Source organism: Panulirus ornatus, chromosome 35 (genome assembly GCF_036320965.1).
Source record: "Panulirus ornatus isolate Po-2019 chromosome 35, ASM3632096v1, whole genome shotgun sequence".
Taxonomy (NCBI): Eukaryota; Metazoa; Arthropoda; class Malacostraca; order Decapoda; family Palinuridae; genus Panulirus; species Panulirus ornatus.
Genome location: NC_092258.1, coordinates 6,063,369 through 6,080,070, shown reverse-complemented (window position 1 = coordinate 6,080,070; position 16,702 = coordinate 6,063,369). Strand labels below are relative to the sequence as shown.

The following is a 16,702-nucleotide window of genomic DNA, read 5'->3' as shown; positions in this document are numbered from 1 at the left end:
ATAACGTAGTCTGAAAGTTCGACGTTTAATTTTTGGAAACTAGAAAATATTTTCAGCTTTCAAAACGAAACTGTTGGGTAGCATTTGCCTTACAGCAGGAGAGGACTGTTAACTTAGCAAGAAAAATACATTTGTAATTCTTTTTTCAACTTTATTCTTACAAAGAAAAAGGTTGAAGGAAATATATGAATTTGATGGGACACTAAAACAAACATTTAGTGGTCATTTTTTTATTCGCGTAACATCACATGTTAAGATCATATTTGACGTAGGTTCTATCAAAAAATAATGGAACAATATGTGGTCGTGGGCTTGGGTGTATATGCCATAAGTGTTTAGAAAATACATATATAAGAAAATATAACAGTATTACCATAGATCTCAGTAAAAACAAAATAGGTCCAAACAATGTTTATGTAAAGATTAATAAATTAAAACGTTGAACAACAATAGCTGAAGTGTAGAATAAATAAGAACTGTGTAATTGAAGAATTTTCATCTGGGAGATCTTAGGACGATATGAATAAAACATGTGATACAGGAAATAAATAGAAAATATTTAGAATAAATAATTTTCAACAAGATTCAACAGTATTCAAAAATCGCAATAAATTACCAAAAATATTATCAAAGAACAAAAGTACAATTTCCTCATTATATCTAAGACAGAAGATTCACACAGTAAAGGAATATGGCATTTTCTGACCATAAAAGTTGACAAATAGGTATAGTATTTACATTTTTCTTTAATACAAACCTTCAGTGTTATACCATGAAATAAACTTGCCAGCCACGTTGCCAAAAATGTAGTTCACACATGTTAGAACCTTTCACAAGTTTCCCGTTTGCATAAATATCTAAAGAGCGAGAGAAAACGTCTCGTTCAAAGCAAGCTCTTCTTTACGTTATTCTGCTCCTCACAAGTACAAAGCGGATAATTTTGTGCTACTACAAGTGCTTTTTTTTTTTTTTCTCCTCTAGAATCCGGTTACTCCATTGTATCTAGTATGGCGGACCTACGGCTCTATACACATGACACTGGTATCTAATCCCTTAAGCACAGCGGTTCGATACCCCTGAGCTAGACGATACGATCCTTAGGCATGATGAAATCAAGGTCTTGCCTTTAAAACCATTTAGACCAAGGGTTCTATCGGCGTCGTGCTCAAGGGCCGTGCCACTGTGCCCTTGGCGTCGGGAAAGAAAGTGATGACGAATACTGACCAAATAGAAAATTGGTGGATACATCGTGTACACAGGACGATACAACAGGGTGTAAATGCACAGTTCTTTACTATATACATTCAATATCATAGGGGCTACACCTCGCTCTGTGTCCACACCATATACGGGAGGGGAGAGACGAGGGAAAAAATCATAATACAAGAGGAATATGACAGCTTTAGAGCACATATATGAAATCGCCTATCAAAAGTGACGCGGGTGATCGTGGATTCAAAGAAGCGGATAAAGGAAAATGGAGCTTGTAGACTTCAGGGCTCACCCGTTGTTTACAAAATAATGGACGTTGATCATCAACTTATCGTATTGATTTTCCTGCTTATGATAACAATAATACATATGATGGCCCAGAGAGCCACGAATAAATAATAACAAGTTAAAATCTATTTAGAAAACAAAGGGACAGCACAACCGAAAGAGGAATACTCCAAATTATTGCTTGTTTTTTTTTCTTTTTTTGAAAATGCTAAGAGACTGCCGACTTTGAGTTACATCGATGTGTAACGATACGCCACAGACCTAAACACACGCTGACAGGGGGACACAATCGTCGTCAGAGATAACAGAGCTGGGACTTAGGCGTGAACACAGAATTAGAAGCACGAGTGAGAAGTGAGAAAATGCAATCCGAGTTTACCCTCGCTGTCTTGTTGCTATATAACGCCAGGCATCGGTCCAAGAGGTGTTATGTGAGTACAGCATGGGGATCCAGGCTGGTCGAGTTGGCTTGCTCGAGGCCCAGCTCAGGGAGGCGATTCTGACAGAAACGTCGGGGGATTGAGAAGGAAAGGTAGGTACCACCGCGACCACGAAACACCGAGGAAGAGCAACTCTATACAACACCTATCATCCAACTCCAAAACAAACCTACCATCGACTCGGAATTACGTATAAGGTTATTCTAAAAGAAGAGACACGTGGGAGAGAGGGGGAGGAAATAATGCTGTAAATACAAGGGTGGAGTAGATCTATATACAATGAAGGAAGGAGAATGAAAGAATAGAACGCAGTATCAACGAGAATGACCTTACAGTTGGAGCGAAACGCATTAAGGCGTGACGCAATGTCACCAAGTATGGGTAGGGAAGGAGGGGGTCTCTCTCTCTCTCTCTCTCTCTTCAGACCAACGCAAGTTTTGGGAACTATGTCCACTCGTGCATGACCGCCAGCGACCACAAGGACATTAAGAATATATATATATAAAAAAAATGCTTTTGTAAAGGGACCAGACGATACCACAGGGCGCATACTAAGAAGGCCTAATGTGAGGGGAGGGAAAATAAAGGAATTTGTGTCTATGTTTCTGTAAACCTCTTGAGCGATGATGGTACGGAGCCTTTGGGTATGATGGAGTGGCCTTTGACCTGTTCCTTAACGGTCAGGTCGGGTCAAGGGCTAAACCATTACACTAAAGGGTCGTCCCGTCATACTTAAGGGTTTAGCACCCTCACATTCAAGGGTCGAATCGTCGATACTTAATGAATTAACTACTCCTCTCGACTACGAAGGCTCGTTGAAGCGAATCAAACCGGCTCACTGAAACCGCTCGAAAGAGTAATGAAAACTGAGAAAGGGACAGTGTACAACACGAACCAATGACAAGACCCTTTTCGAGGTTAAGTCAGCAAATTGCGACCTCGTAAAAGACAAAAAGGTAAGCACTCCCGGCTGCTTCAACCGTTGCTGCTGGGGTGGAGCCACGTTAAGCCACAGACCTGACTAGCACCATAGCTTAATAACGTAATACATCTAATTAAGCACATATGGCAGACTCTCCCTTACACATCTAAGACTGATTCTCCTCTTTTTCTTCTTCTTCTTCCCCAGTTGTTTATCTAATTACGCTAAAGCAGGAAGCAGTTTTGCGTCAAGACTATTGCAGATAAGCTTTGTGAAGATATTTGTCAGATTAACGTGGCTGGCTGGCTGGGGCGTATGCAAATTATCAAACCTAGAATTTTATATACAATATAAAAAATATAGAGTCTTCTGCTATTTACAAGATTCTATAATAATTATTCTCCATGTATACAGACTACAGACGTACACTTGGGTTTCCCTGTAATCTCGAGCATCAACGTATTTCTCGTCAATGCATGACGCTGTCTATGATCAAGATTTAGAATCTATCATAACCGAGTAGAAAAATACATAATACATCTATATCTTTCTTTCTTCCCCCCTAGACATATATATATATTTTTTATTATTAATATTCTATACAATATATATTATTTCTTTGCATATTTTCCCGCCTCTGGGAGCTCGTAGATGAAGGCGTTGAGCGAGTAGAACCTGTGTGCGTGGTCGCACGAGAAGTTGTACCACCAGTCGCAGACGAAGTACTGCTGGTTGAAGACCGTGCCGTTCGGGCAGAGGAACGAGTTCTGGCGCCCGTCCTCCTGGCAGATGTGGAACGTCTGTGAGGGAGAAAGTGTCAGGTTAGGTCAGGTCAGTGGAACGTACGAGGTGGGTGGGAGAGTTCTGAAGGGAAACTGGAGGGTGTGTGGACGATGTAGGGATGTGGTAAAAGTGAGAGCGGGGATAGAGGCGAGAGGACATGAGGAAGAGAGAGGAGGTAAGTGAGGCATTGAGGAAGCGATCGAATGAGCGGGAGACGAGAGACAAGCGGTGAACGACACGGTGGAAGAGGAGCCACGAGGGTAAATGACATAGTGGAAGAGAAGGTATAAGGGGTGAACGACACAGTGGATGAGATAGTATAAGGGGTAAACGACAGTGGAAGAGGAGGTATAAGGGGTGAACGACACAGTGGAAAAAAGAAGTACAGAATGTCAACGAAAAGAATAAAAAAGAAAAATGAGATTGAGGTATTCGAACACATACTGGAAGGGAACGTCATAATTATCAGTCATATATATTCTTAATTCTTTCTAAGTATGTGTTCGAGGTTCTCACCTATTCCACATGGATCTTTTTTCCACTTTTTTCCCCACTCACAGCATCAGTTCAGCTTCCTGCTGTCCTCCAGCACTTGCAAGTTTTGAAAGATTTATTAAGAATATTTCTCTATCTTCGACAGAGTCCTTTGAGTATCATAAATTACGTCCTATGCTTCATGGTCATCAAAGATCCACGGGTTTAGTTTTGGTTTTTCTGTGAGACACAGCCTCACATTACCTCCTGCGCGACCTAAAGCTAATCTCTACCCTTCATTATCCTCTCCGTAACCTGCAACCACCTTTCCTTCCTCCCTTTTCCCCGCAAGTCTTGACCTTCAGCTTTTTCCTCTTGTAGGGAGACATTTACTTACGTCTTGTGGGAATCAGCATCACCCTAACAACCTCTCCTCTGACATCTAATCTTAATCTTTCCCTACTGGGGAGAGCTTATATCTCTATACCTCCCATCGAGGAGACCTAGATTTCATCTCATTTCCCCCCTACCACTGACCTGGCACTGAGCATCAGTGTCGGCGTAGAGACCTGGGTGCTCCTGGGCATCGCAGGTGAAGGGGGTGTCAGGGACGACCTGGTAGTTCGGGTAGTCGATGCCCGCCTCGCCAGGGATGGCCTCCTCGTCGTACTCCACCGGCACGTAGATGTTGGGGTCTGGTGAGAGGAGGCGGAGGAGGGCTCAGGCGTGGTAACAGGTCCGAAATTGACCAAGGAATGTCCTATGACTTCGAGAGTTTATCATCTATCTCTGGAAACTCTCTTGTGACGAAAAGACTTCTGAATATTAATGAATGACTGCTAAATTTAGACATCCTTCTACACAGACAGTATTGATAACTTGAGTTCAATTAGAGAGGAATAAAGAAGAAAAAGTTCTCAGATCCTGAACCTACCACTCTGTACGAAGTCCGGTTGAGCCGGGGCGGTGACGGTGGTAGTGGCGCCCCTCACGTGGTACAGCGAGGACGGTGCACGGTACGCCTTGGTGGAGGTGCGGTACACTGGTGACCCATCTAACCTGTCCCTCGAACTCACATGCTCCCGACGGGGAGGCGAGGACGCTGACGTCCGCCTGCCGTAGCCTCTACTACTGCTGCTGCTGCTGGTGTTAGTAGTGGGAGGTGTAGGGTGTGTGGTAGACGGATGCGGGTGTTGGCGTCGGCCTCGGCGTTGAGGTTTTGCTCTTAGCCGTCAGTCGGGAGGACTCGAATTTAGGACGTCTGGAGACGAGCCTTACGGAGACGGGTCTGCTGGTGACGGGGCGGGCGGAGACACTGCTGGGTTGGGAGCGGATGGGGACTCTGGCGGGGACCTGGGAGGATGGTTTGCGGGAGCTGGGGCGGGAGGTGCGGCTTGGCTTATCGCTGGCGTAGACTGCTGAGGGAACGCGGGCGGCGAGGATGTTGGGCGCGGACGTGGGGATGGGCGTGAAAGCCGGCCTTAGCTTCAAGGGTTTGTGTGCGATGGGGGAGGCGGTCGTGGAGGATGGGGCGGGTGTGGTGGCACGGGCGAGCGGTCTGCTGACGCGACGGGCGGGGTTATAAGATGTGGGGGTCTTCGTACGACGGGGTGTATAGGTCGTGGAGCGGACCGGGCCGCGACCGGAGGCTCCTGTCGGGCGTACGTTCCGGCTTGGGGCTCGAGTAGGTGTGCTTGGCTTTCGAAGGATCTTGCTCGGTGGGCGTGCAAGTCGGCTGGGGGTGTGTGTGGGTGGGGTCGTAGCGGGTGTGGGTGCGGTTGGTGCGCTCGTGGGTATCGTGGCGGGCGAGCTCGTGGGTTCGCTCGTGGGTGCGCGTGTGGGCGCGGTTGGTGCGCTCGTGGGTATCGTTGCGGGCGGGCTCGTGGGTGTGCGTGCGGGTGCGGCTAGCGAGTGTGGGAGTGTGACTGGTTCGCTGGTGGGTGTAACAGAAGGCGTGTTCAAAGGAGGCACTGATAAGGGATCCAAGAGGGCGAAGGCTGGCATCTTCTTCCCAAAGGAGTCGCCAGGCAGTGGCCCAAGGATCTGTAGCTCCTGCAGGGACATCAACGTCTTCAGCAAACACTCATGGGTGATTCTGATTACATGTGACTACAATATATGTGTAATCACCTATTTGTAATCATCTTGTACTTAACTATACATAATCTATATAGGGGAGGAGTTCTACACTCGTAGAGTCCCCGTCTCCTAAATTTTACTCTTGTACGATGAATTTGTGCAAAATTAATGATAAATATACATTATACGAAATGTATTTGTTTCTAAACATTAACAACCGTATATCGCTGCGAAGGAAAAAGGAAAGAATGTGTTTATGACGACCTCAACAATGACCTAAGTTATTGATGAACATAAAGAACAAGAACTGCTGTAGCTGCCTATCATGCCTCGTACACAATACAGATGTTGAAGTGGATGTATTTTGTACTTATAACAAATACTAAGAAAAGAGTGAAGTTGGATGAATAAAATGATAACAAACACTAATATCAAAACAGTCCTGATCTGACAAAGAAACAAACAAATACATCTGACTTAGAAGGCATTATCATAACAGACTCGTCTATTAGTTAACATTACAGAAAGAACAAAAGATATCCACATAATTTCATTCTGATTTCAAAGGAAATCTATGGCGATCCGTGAAGCACTGGCACACCCCAAGGTTTTTCCTCAATGGCTTACCTGGTCTTCGCTTTCCCTGTCCAACTCCGGCAGGTCGAGGACGATGTCCTCGAGTGACAGCTCCTCAGACCCCGGCAGCGGCGTGTGATCGTCCAAGTAATAGTACGAATCTGTCAGGTACGAAGGCCCTGGGGGGTTGGTTGCCGTCTGCGTTGGGGGCGAGCGAGCGTCGACGCCGAGGGACAGATGGGTGAGGTTATATTTGGATGTGTTCAGAGGATACGACAGCAAGAATGAAAAGAGGAACAGATGATAATCATTGATAACCATTGGTCTTTTATACATACTATGGCGATATGAAAATATGGAATGGTTTCACAGCGAGCAGATCAGGGCTATAGAATGGACCTAGGTATACTAAGATGGGATGAACTGTGTGTACAAACCTTCCAAAACAGATGATGAATATTGAAGAAAATCGACAAGGTACCTTGAGGAACGAGACTAAGTTTGGAGGGGAACCTTCGAATTGCATGTGTACCTTAGGCTGGTAGCGCTGTTCACCGATTCGATTCAGTATTGTCACACAATGAAATGGATCTGCCACATTAATCACAGTACATAAATATCTTTTGAGTTTTACGAGCGCTGTAATGAATAATTGGCTTATAGTCTACATATCTACCAAATCAGGGTGACTTACATGAGGACAGTGGCACTACAATCTTAGAGGTTTTATAGGGAATCCATAACACTGCCATATCCTATCAGAAGAGGACGTGGAGACGTTGTAAAATCCCTTTGACTACGGCAGGATATTACTGTCTTGCGCGGGGACGTAATGTTAGTCACGATTTGTATCTTACATTAGTCGGCATCGTCTTGTTCACACCACTGGAAGAGACGACTAGCTCTCATGGCCTATGTCATCATCAACCTCCAGCTCTCATGTTATCATATAGTGTGTGTGTTCGGGGAATGATAGAAAAAGATGTCATCCTCAGTGGGGTGGACTCACTCGAAGGTGAAGGAAATGCTTGATTAACGCCTTGAGCACTTCCAATACGACACTTGAGGACGAGGGGTATCACCCTAGGGTACGATGGCCCTGGCTGGTCTTTCTGACCTGACCCTTAAGGGCCTTAAGTCAGGGTATCTTACCCAAGGGGTCATACTGTCGAATTCAGAAAGTTAAAAAGAAAAGGGACTTCTGTGCCCAGATAGCACTATAACACAGGACCAGAGAGACGCGTATGCATCGCTGTGGTCTGCCAATGGGTGGCTCAGAGGTCCAGGGAATAAGCTGATGGAAACCCCTCGAACCCATCCCGACGCAGGGTCGTCTGTATGACGGTCCTCCTGCGCCGGGCATACACAAACCTGACGAATGTATCAACGAAATAGAAAGAGTTGGGGGAGAAGGGGGCGATTCACTAACCTCAGGAGCGACGTGGCTGAGGACCCCATTTGGATTGATGGGGAGGCGGTCCGTAGTGGTTGTCGGTTTGGTCGTGGTGATGGGCATGTCCAGCTTCTTCCCTCCTCTACCCGTGTCTGGGTCTCTGCTTATCTTGATCCCGAAGTCCTGCCACGAGTAACAAGATGGGAGAGTTATCTCATAACCACAAACAAACACACACACACATACACACACGAGTCGCATTGGTATACCTTGACCAGAAAACGAAGCTACTTTTCCCATAGACAGTTGAAGAGCTTTTGGCCAAGCCACTGCTGGATAAGGAGTTACATCTCAGGCGACAGACAGACAGACGAACAGACAGCAGACGCACTTGACCGCGTCTTTGATTGGATTTGTGCCGTCATCCCGGCTAATTCACCGTCCACTCAAAAGCTCATCCGCGTCAGTACCGCAAAAACCAACGGTTCAAGGACGCTTGCGTAGGAGAACGTGCAACTATACACGGTTCTTTCCCCCGAACAAGTACGAAATCCTGTCCATCACCGAAGGACTGATCTCCTGAGGCAGTAGTCGACGGAGGTAACATAACAGTACTCGACAGGATAACTTATCTCTCTTGATACTGTTTTCTAGGACGAAAAACCCACCACAAACCCGACTCTAGTTTTGGTCGTCTTGTTTACCTGTATAAATCATAATGGAGTCTGGGATCCGTCATCCCCAGCGATCGAAAAGAACACCAAAGCCTCTGAGAAAAGATTAAACGTTAATCATGGATAAGAAGAAGGAATTATCTTATCCCCTTAAAGTTAAAAGTTCATAGATATTCATTCTGTTTACGATCCTACTAGACAAGAGAAGAGAGAGAGTGGTTCCTCACCTTGAAATCCTCCGGAAGGATAGGGAAGTAGACTGGAGACTTGCCAGGGTTGGATCCAGGTGGTCCCTCATCGCTAATGATGAGGCCATCGGCCGCGCCCAGCAACACTGCTGCAGGAGGGAAGCCACCTAAGGTCGGGTCTAACTGTAATCTGTCCCTCCCGTGTGTGTACTCCAGTTACGTCATACCTCTTCCAGTCTACACCATCTGCCTCCTTCTCCTCCTCACCCACACCATACGTCTCCCGCACCACGCCATCTATACCTCTCAAATTCCACAGCTTCATTCTATTACTATTTATGTTTTACGGGGAGAGAATTGCAGTGTTACCCCTTTCTCCCTTAACCTTGTATGTATGTACCATGCTTTTACTCACACATACACACACACACACACACACACACACACACACATCCTAGCCTGAGCCAGGTGAGTGGGTGTGTGTACAGATTCACCTTGACTAAAGTTAGCATTATCTCGTTAATAACAGCCCGTATTTGCGTGTGCCATTACTACTAGCACAGGCTGGGCGTGTGTGCTCTGGCGTTCAACACATGAGGTCCCCATGAGTATAAAACTCCCTCCCCGTTCAGTACAAGCAGGTAATTGCACACAAACAAACGCATTCATGCAGGCAAACACACTTATGTAAAAGAGCAAAATATTCATGGTAATATCAAGTGACGGACTACATCAGATTTCAGTGTGATTTGTCTCAATGAAGTTTCCCAGCAATACGTTCGTCTTGTTCTTATTTTAGCATCCTCAGAATTGTCCCAGAAACGCTCGTGAGATGGTACGGCTGTGCGATGTCGCCACCTCAATTTACAGGTCACTTGAGTTCTTACCTAATAACACCAGAAGATATATCTTGAGCGGCAACATCGCCTCGGTATCTGTAAAAGAATAGGATATCATTAGCCACGCTATCATTATCAGTCTTTCCACATCTTTACCGATGGTTTAATAATGACTGAAAATTAAAAGAATCATGCAATGTTTCATAATAAAGTGTTCGTATTATAAACCGCCCACTCATTTATATATATAAAGGCCGGTAAATGGATTATGTTTTCAAATAGCGTAACCCGTAATTACAGTTATAAACAACGGCCTAGCTCAAAAGACTTCCACCTCTAATCCCCGCTTATTAACAACAATCTACGTCAGATACACGTGTAATCATCACTTAAAGTACACAGTTTTTTTTTTTTTTTCGCAACAGCAGCACCAGTAATTAGAACTAACATATGCGGTATTGCTAACGGCGAACGCCCTTAATGTTTGTTCTGGTCAGCCATGTCGCTTTCGGGAGAAGCTACGCTATAAGTTGTATGCTTCTTGTTTTATGAAATCTTTAAAGTGATTAATGTATAAATATCTATATAATTTTCTATTTTGAGATCTAGATTTGGTTGATTTACTGTTATATATTTCTTTGTTCCACAGTCCATATAACTTGTGTACTACAGTACATCTTAATCATAATATATCGTACTTCCGCACAACATAGCAGCATTTATATATAAAAATTCAAGTGAATGTACCGCAAATTTATACATGTAATTTCGTAAGACACATTTTTTGTGCATCAAGTGAAGGAGGAGACGTTTACCAGACTGCGCTTATAGACATTATCGAGTGCGCGTGACAAATAGATACTGACCATACATAATGAGTGCACCTGTGTGTGTTGTTGCATATACTGATAACAGGGAGAGGAAAAAAATACCCTACTAGAATCTAATATGTAAAAATCTATGTAAATAAGCAAGCGACGCGCAGCACTTTCTCTACATTCGATTATCTATGCGAAATCAGAATGCAATTCTAATGTGTTTGGTACACAAAAGGTCTCAGAGCAATAGATCATAGAGGCAAGCTCCCTCAACCATAAAGCCTTTCCCGTTCACCTCCGCCCTTGTAAAGGTCTCTGGTCAAACGAATCAAAGAAAACCAGCCAGATCACCAGCCAGACTGCAGGGGAAACCCTGACATTATCACGGGTCTTCCCTTCACTCATGAACTCTTGAGAATTATGAGAATTATGATCGTGACATCATCTAGGCCCCACGAGAGTAGAATTCCCTCCCCGTACAGTACAAATGAATAATCTAAAACAAGTGATTAAACACAAGGGATGGGGCCCCATGAATTTTCAACTCCCTCCCCATAACGAACAAAATTGTGAATTAGCTACATAGAGTCTGTTCATGGTACTTTATGGTAACTGTTACCTCCGATACTGATACTCCAAATACCATATGCTTATCTCTTTATAAAGGAATGTCTACTTCCTTATAAAGATATAAAAGAAATGAAATATATAACTGGAAATGAGCTATAAGAATGAACGATTTAATGCCAGTGATTATAGACAACCTGTTGAAAAATTAAGAAATACCTTTAATACTTTGTACACTGAGAATGAAAGATAAAAGATGGCCTGAGTAACACGTCGGCAAAAGTATATATTTTCTAATATCTTGGTGAATATCTTCACCAGACGTGTGAGGCGTTGGTATAGTGTCCTCCGCCTCGATCGTCTTGTCCAAGCGAGCTGAACAGCTGAGAACGTGTGAAGCCGGAGTAAAGTGGCTCGAGTGATGAAAACCGGGACGCCCTGTAGAGATACATATTCAGATCTGGGACAATCCTGAGAGAGGGGGGCGCTGAGAGAGCAGGGACGCCCTGGAAAGGTGTTGCAAGCAGACAACCTGCATTGGTGTCGGAGAGAGAGATAAAAAAAAGAAGTCGCCCTGAATAAGTGTTCCCCAGGGAGAAGCAACCTAGACAGATACTGGAGGGAAAGACACCCTAAACAGGCGTTGAGAGAAGAGGCAACACAGAAAAGGGTGTTCAAATAAGGGACGACCTGAAGAGGTTTCTACTCTGTGACACCCTCAAAAGGTGTTCAAAAGCCTGGACAACCGACCTTAGAAGCGGTGCTGGAACCTGAGGCAAAACCTGGTAAGCCACTGAAGTCTCGGGCAGCATGAAGTGTTGTGATCTGAGGCAACCTTGGTGTGGGGAGGAGGAGGAGGGAGGAGTTGGCATCGGGGCAGCTGAGTAGTGGTGAAATCTGAGTAGCCTAGAAAGGAATTCGAAGCCATTGGGGCAGCTAGGAAAACTGTCTGTGAGTCTTGGAAGCTCAGGAGGATAGGCACTGAATGCTAGAGCAATACAGAAAAAGGTACGGACGTTGTGAGAGACTTAAGAGAATGGTGACGGGTGGGGCTGTCATAGGAAATGATTGGAGCCAGATGAAGCCCGTCCACATGCCTCATTCCCCAGGCAGGTGGGTCGGCCGGGGCGACCCTGGCGGTAACACGCTGTGAATTTCTCACTTCTTATAATTACATGAGGTCAGTGTCGGTCATTGTAAAGGCTAGTGGTTCTGGACCAGCAGTCACTTACCAGAATGGCCCAGGAGATGTGTGGGGTTGAGGGGGACTTGGTCTGTGAGCAGTGAACTTAGGGCCTTCTAGGGGATCGAACGTGGGACTGTGGAGTTGAAATCGCGAGCTGTAAATGCAAGAGTTATGACTGATAGGCACTCCTGGAGCTGCGGGAGAGCCTCGATGGCGATCGAGAACTCTAGCAAATGAGGGCTAAGGACCCGGCCTAAGGGTAGGTTTAAAAGGGCAATTATGGCTGTGAAGGTGAACTTGAGAGTATGGATGTGTCGTGGGCTGAGGTGGATGAAAAAGGCATGTGAACGGTTGGGGAAGACGTCCTCAGGACTCGAGAGTGAGTCGAACTGAGGGCGAAACACTGACTAGAATCACTCGGTGGTAGTTGTGGACGCACTGCTTCAGAGGTGTCAGAAGCGAATCGAGATGCCTAAGTGGCAGGTGTTGCTTCATGCACCACGGGTCATCAAGGGTCAAGTGGTGATCTGGGACACCGAACTGTGGCATAAAGACGTGGGTCGAACCATGGGAATAATGATAATGTTGGCGATGCTGTACGCTAACTGAGGTACGGCATCCAGACGTCGAATCTTGGAATCAGAAAAGCTGAATTTCGAAAAAAAATGAGTTGAATCAACTGAAAAATCGTTGACTCGGAACGTGCAACAGTCACAGCAGCTTGTGACCTGACCTATCTTTTGACCTCTGTTGGTGGTGTTGGCCAGAGTCCAGTCACGGAAGGTGTGGGCATGCGAAGGGGTTGAGGCGGGCGGGGCATGAGGAAGGGTAAGGGGCAATGAGGAGTAAGGGTTGGTCGACCAGGCTTCCCTGGGTGTGTAGCCAGGTCAGTGGCTACTGGTTCTTAGAATCGGTCGTGACGACAAGGCATCTGGTGCGTGATGGTGCCAGAGGGGAGAGCACGAGTAGGCTGGGGAGAGGAGGGTGACGCTGTGGAGAGGAAGGTTTAGTTAAAGGGGGAGATAAGGAACAAGAGGCCTGTTGTAGGTGTCAGGGAAGCCTGGCAGTGATGGCGTTTTGGGGTTGTTGTGGTGATGGTGGTGGTGGGAGGCAGGAAGGAGGCCAGACTGAACACATGGTGTGAGGAGGAGGAGGAGGAGGAGGAGGAGGCAGCGTTGAGGGAAGAAGTATCGTCACAAATAACCAGTTGTACCAATGATTTTCCTTAACTCTCTACTGTGGAGGTTTGCCACCATGGCTCGTGTGGCCGGGGATCAGAGTGTAAGAACCCGTCTGAGAGACATGGCACTAGGGCCACTCATCATAGGCGCAAGAAAGTGCTTCGAAGGAGCGACAGCTGGTGGGAGGAGAATGACTGTGTTGGCTTTACGAACTAAACCTTCATGGGATGAGTTTTGTGCGCGTGCGACTAAATCACCATTCATGGTAACGCGGACGGAATTTGTTAAACGTTGGCGAAAGTAAACATGAAGGATATGCAGCAGTGGCCTTGGAGACCCACATGGGCAGGGCCTTCCCAATGCCCTACTGCCCCTTCGGGGAAGGCGAGACGGGGCGGGTCGGGGCAGGGCGGGGATGTCGAGGGCCTTGGCTGGTGTTGGGCCAGCGGCGGAGGAGTTGGCGTGCGTGCTGTGCGGCAATGATAGCGGAGGCGTGGTGAGCTGAGAGAGGGGGAGGAGGGAGTCGGGTGACAGGTGATGGCTTGGGGTGGATATTGTCCGGGGTGGATCGAGGAGGAGGACAGTGAATAGTGTTGAGGAAGGACGACTAGTGACAGTGAGGGGGGAAGTGGATGATTCTGCAGCACGATTTTGAATTTGGCGGTGAGGAGGCGGACCACACACTGGGACGACGGGGAGGCAGCGGACCACGGACTGTGGCGACGGGGAGGCGTCAGACCACCGGCTGGGGCGAGGAGGAGGGCGTCGGACCAGTGACTGGGACGACGGGGAGGCAGCGGACCACGGACTAGGGCGACGGTGGAGCGGTGAGAGATAGATGGAAGTGCAGGACAGCTGCGGGCAGTGTGTGGCGGCGGGGTGGGCCAGGGCGTGGTGAGGAGGAAGGTCGAAAAAACTGGTTCCTGCGTCAGGTTGCGCCAAAGAGCCGCCGTCCGTCAACACGGGCATGATACCATCTGTGTCTAGTTAGACCTTTATCCCTTACCAGGACCTTCCCTCCCAACCCCTCCTATTCTCATCGTTCAACCACTCCTAATATCCTTCCCGTTCAACCACTCGTTCTATCCTTCTCTCCCAGCTACACCTTCTGTCCTTCCATCAATTCTAACTCTGCCACAGGAGCTGACTACCTGTGGTCTGGACATGTGACCCGGCCAGTAGCCTCCTAGGGCAAACCCTCTACTTTATTACCCATCTTTCTACCACAGTCGAGGCGGTAGATAACCTCCATCAGGTCTCCTGTTATCCGTCCCATCTACACACCTGCTGCCGAGCGTCCCACATAACCTTCGTTGGGCAGGAGGTCCCCGAGGCAGCCAAGCCACGCAATTGGGTTAACGAAACTTCCTCATATTCCAGACAAGTATGTAAATACATCTCCTGGTATGATACCGGTAACACTTTCACGCCGGCCTGAGCCATTCATATATATATATATATATATATATATATATATATATATATATATATATATATATATATATATATATATATATATATTCTCCCAAAGGATACCGAAGACACAATACGACCCACGCATTTTCTGCGTGTCAAAGAAGTGATGAAGAGGAGCGGAAACCTGAGTAGGGAGGTGAATGGCACCAACGACCATTCGCACCGGCAACTATCCTCATCAACGACCTTTCCCATCAGCGTTCGTCGCTGCTCCGGTCGGTCGATTCGGCACAGCAACCTGGTTGCCATACTAGCTGCTGCCCCACCGCTGGGAACTCAGCCATAAACAAGGGTCGTAAATGTGAAAGGGAAACAAGTTCATTCTAAATGATGAAGCAGAGTTTGCTTCGATGTTTCTATTTGTATAAGGGCATCTAGCCCCATTCAGAACGACCCTTGACGACGGTGGTCCGACCCCTCGAGCGAGACAGAACGACCCTTGGGTGCGATAGCCACAAGACTCGGGGTCAAAGGGCAGGCAGGCGTCATACTCAAAGGTGGCGCCGCCTTGCTCAAGGGTCGTGCTGTCGTATTCAAGTGTCTTGCTGTCGAATTCAAACGACGTACCGCTGTGTTCTAGCATCGCACCTTCATGCTCTAGGATGGTCCCAACATGGTCCATAATGGTCCTAACATGCTCTAGGATGGTCCCAGCATGCTCTAGGATGGTCCCAGCATGCTCTAGGATGGTCCCAGCATGCTCTAGGATCGTCCAAATCGAGCTCCAGATATCATTAAACATCCCGTGGTGGTAAGCTGTTCTAACGGGCCCTGTCTTTCACTATTCATCTCTCGGGGCAAGACGAAGGTAAGGGGAACGTGTCATAACTCCAACAGTCTCCCACTGGTGGAGCGGTTTTTTTTCCCCCCTCCCTTTCCTCCTCCCATTAGCCCTTAACTGTACAGTAGGAAACGTTCAGCTCCACCACTAGCATTATGATGAAGCACAATTGGCCACGGGAGAGAGAGGGCAAGTATGGTTCTCTTGTGCGTTATGGAGAGCGAAGTTTACGTTCTTGTTGTCCCGCCATTTAACCTCGTAGGTACGTGCGCTTGTTTACACACAAGCGCACACAACAGCCTAAGCCAGGTACCTACTTCAGTGTGTGTGTGTGTGTGTGGGGGGGGGGGGACAGGTTTGCAAGCCAAATAAGGAATCAGAGTGATATAAAGATACCACATGTCTCGTTCAAGAGATTAAGACAATGATTACTGAAAGAATAATTCAGTAATCCCTCTGGAAATATTAGTTAAAAAAGAAGGACCAAATCTGACATTATCATCTTAAACTCCAGACGATCCATGAGAAGAGATTTATCTATTTCTGAGAAGGAAATTTTGAGTGGTGGATTTATATAGCTTTCTGGCGAGTGAATGTCTAAATAAAACAATTTGGCTCCTGGATGAGGCGCGCGTGTGTGTGTGGTGTGTGTGTGGGATGCGACTTTTACCCCAGGGAGATACGAGTTGTGACCTGTGACATCCTGGCTAGCGCTGTGACATCCTGGCTACCGCTGCCGACCCTCATCACTTGTGGCCAGCGGTGGGTGGGAGGGAGGGAGGTGTGCGTCAGGGGTTCATCTCCGCGTCTGTGAGTCTGGATCGA

At 46.9% G+C, this 16,702-nt stretch overlaps 1 protein-coding gene across 1 annotated transcript in view; it reads right to left on the bottom strand.

The window, feature by feature from the left end:
* Nucleotides 1–214: 214 nt before the first annotated feature.
* The window catches only part of LOC139760095 (uncharacterized), a 157,837-nt gene continuing 141,349 nt past the window's right edge, over nucleotides 215–16,702 (bottom strand). The window contains 8 exon segments of the mRNA XM_071682919.1: nucleotides 215–3,662; nucleotides 4,657–4,814; nucleotides 5,054–5,288; nucleotides 5,290–6,171; nucleotides 6,826–6,972; nucleotides 8,204–8,350; nucleotides 9,069–9,178; nucleotides 9,917–9,964. Coding sequence (XP_071539020.1) covers nucleotides 3,474–3,662; nucleotides 4,657–4,814; nucleotides 5,054–5,288; nucleotides 5,290–6,171; nucleotides 6,826–6,972; nucleotides 8,204–8,350; nucleotides 9,069–9,178; nucleotides 9,917–9,953 — 1,905 coding nt within the window. The 5' untranslated portion in view covers nucleotides 9,954–9,964 and the 3' untranslated portion in view covers nucleotides 215–3,473.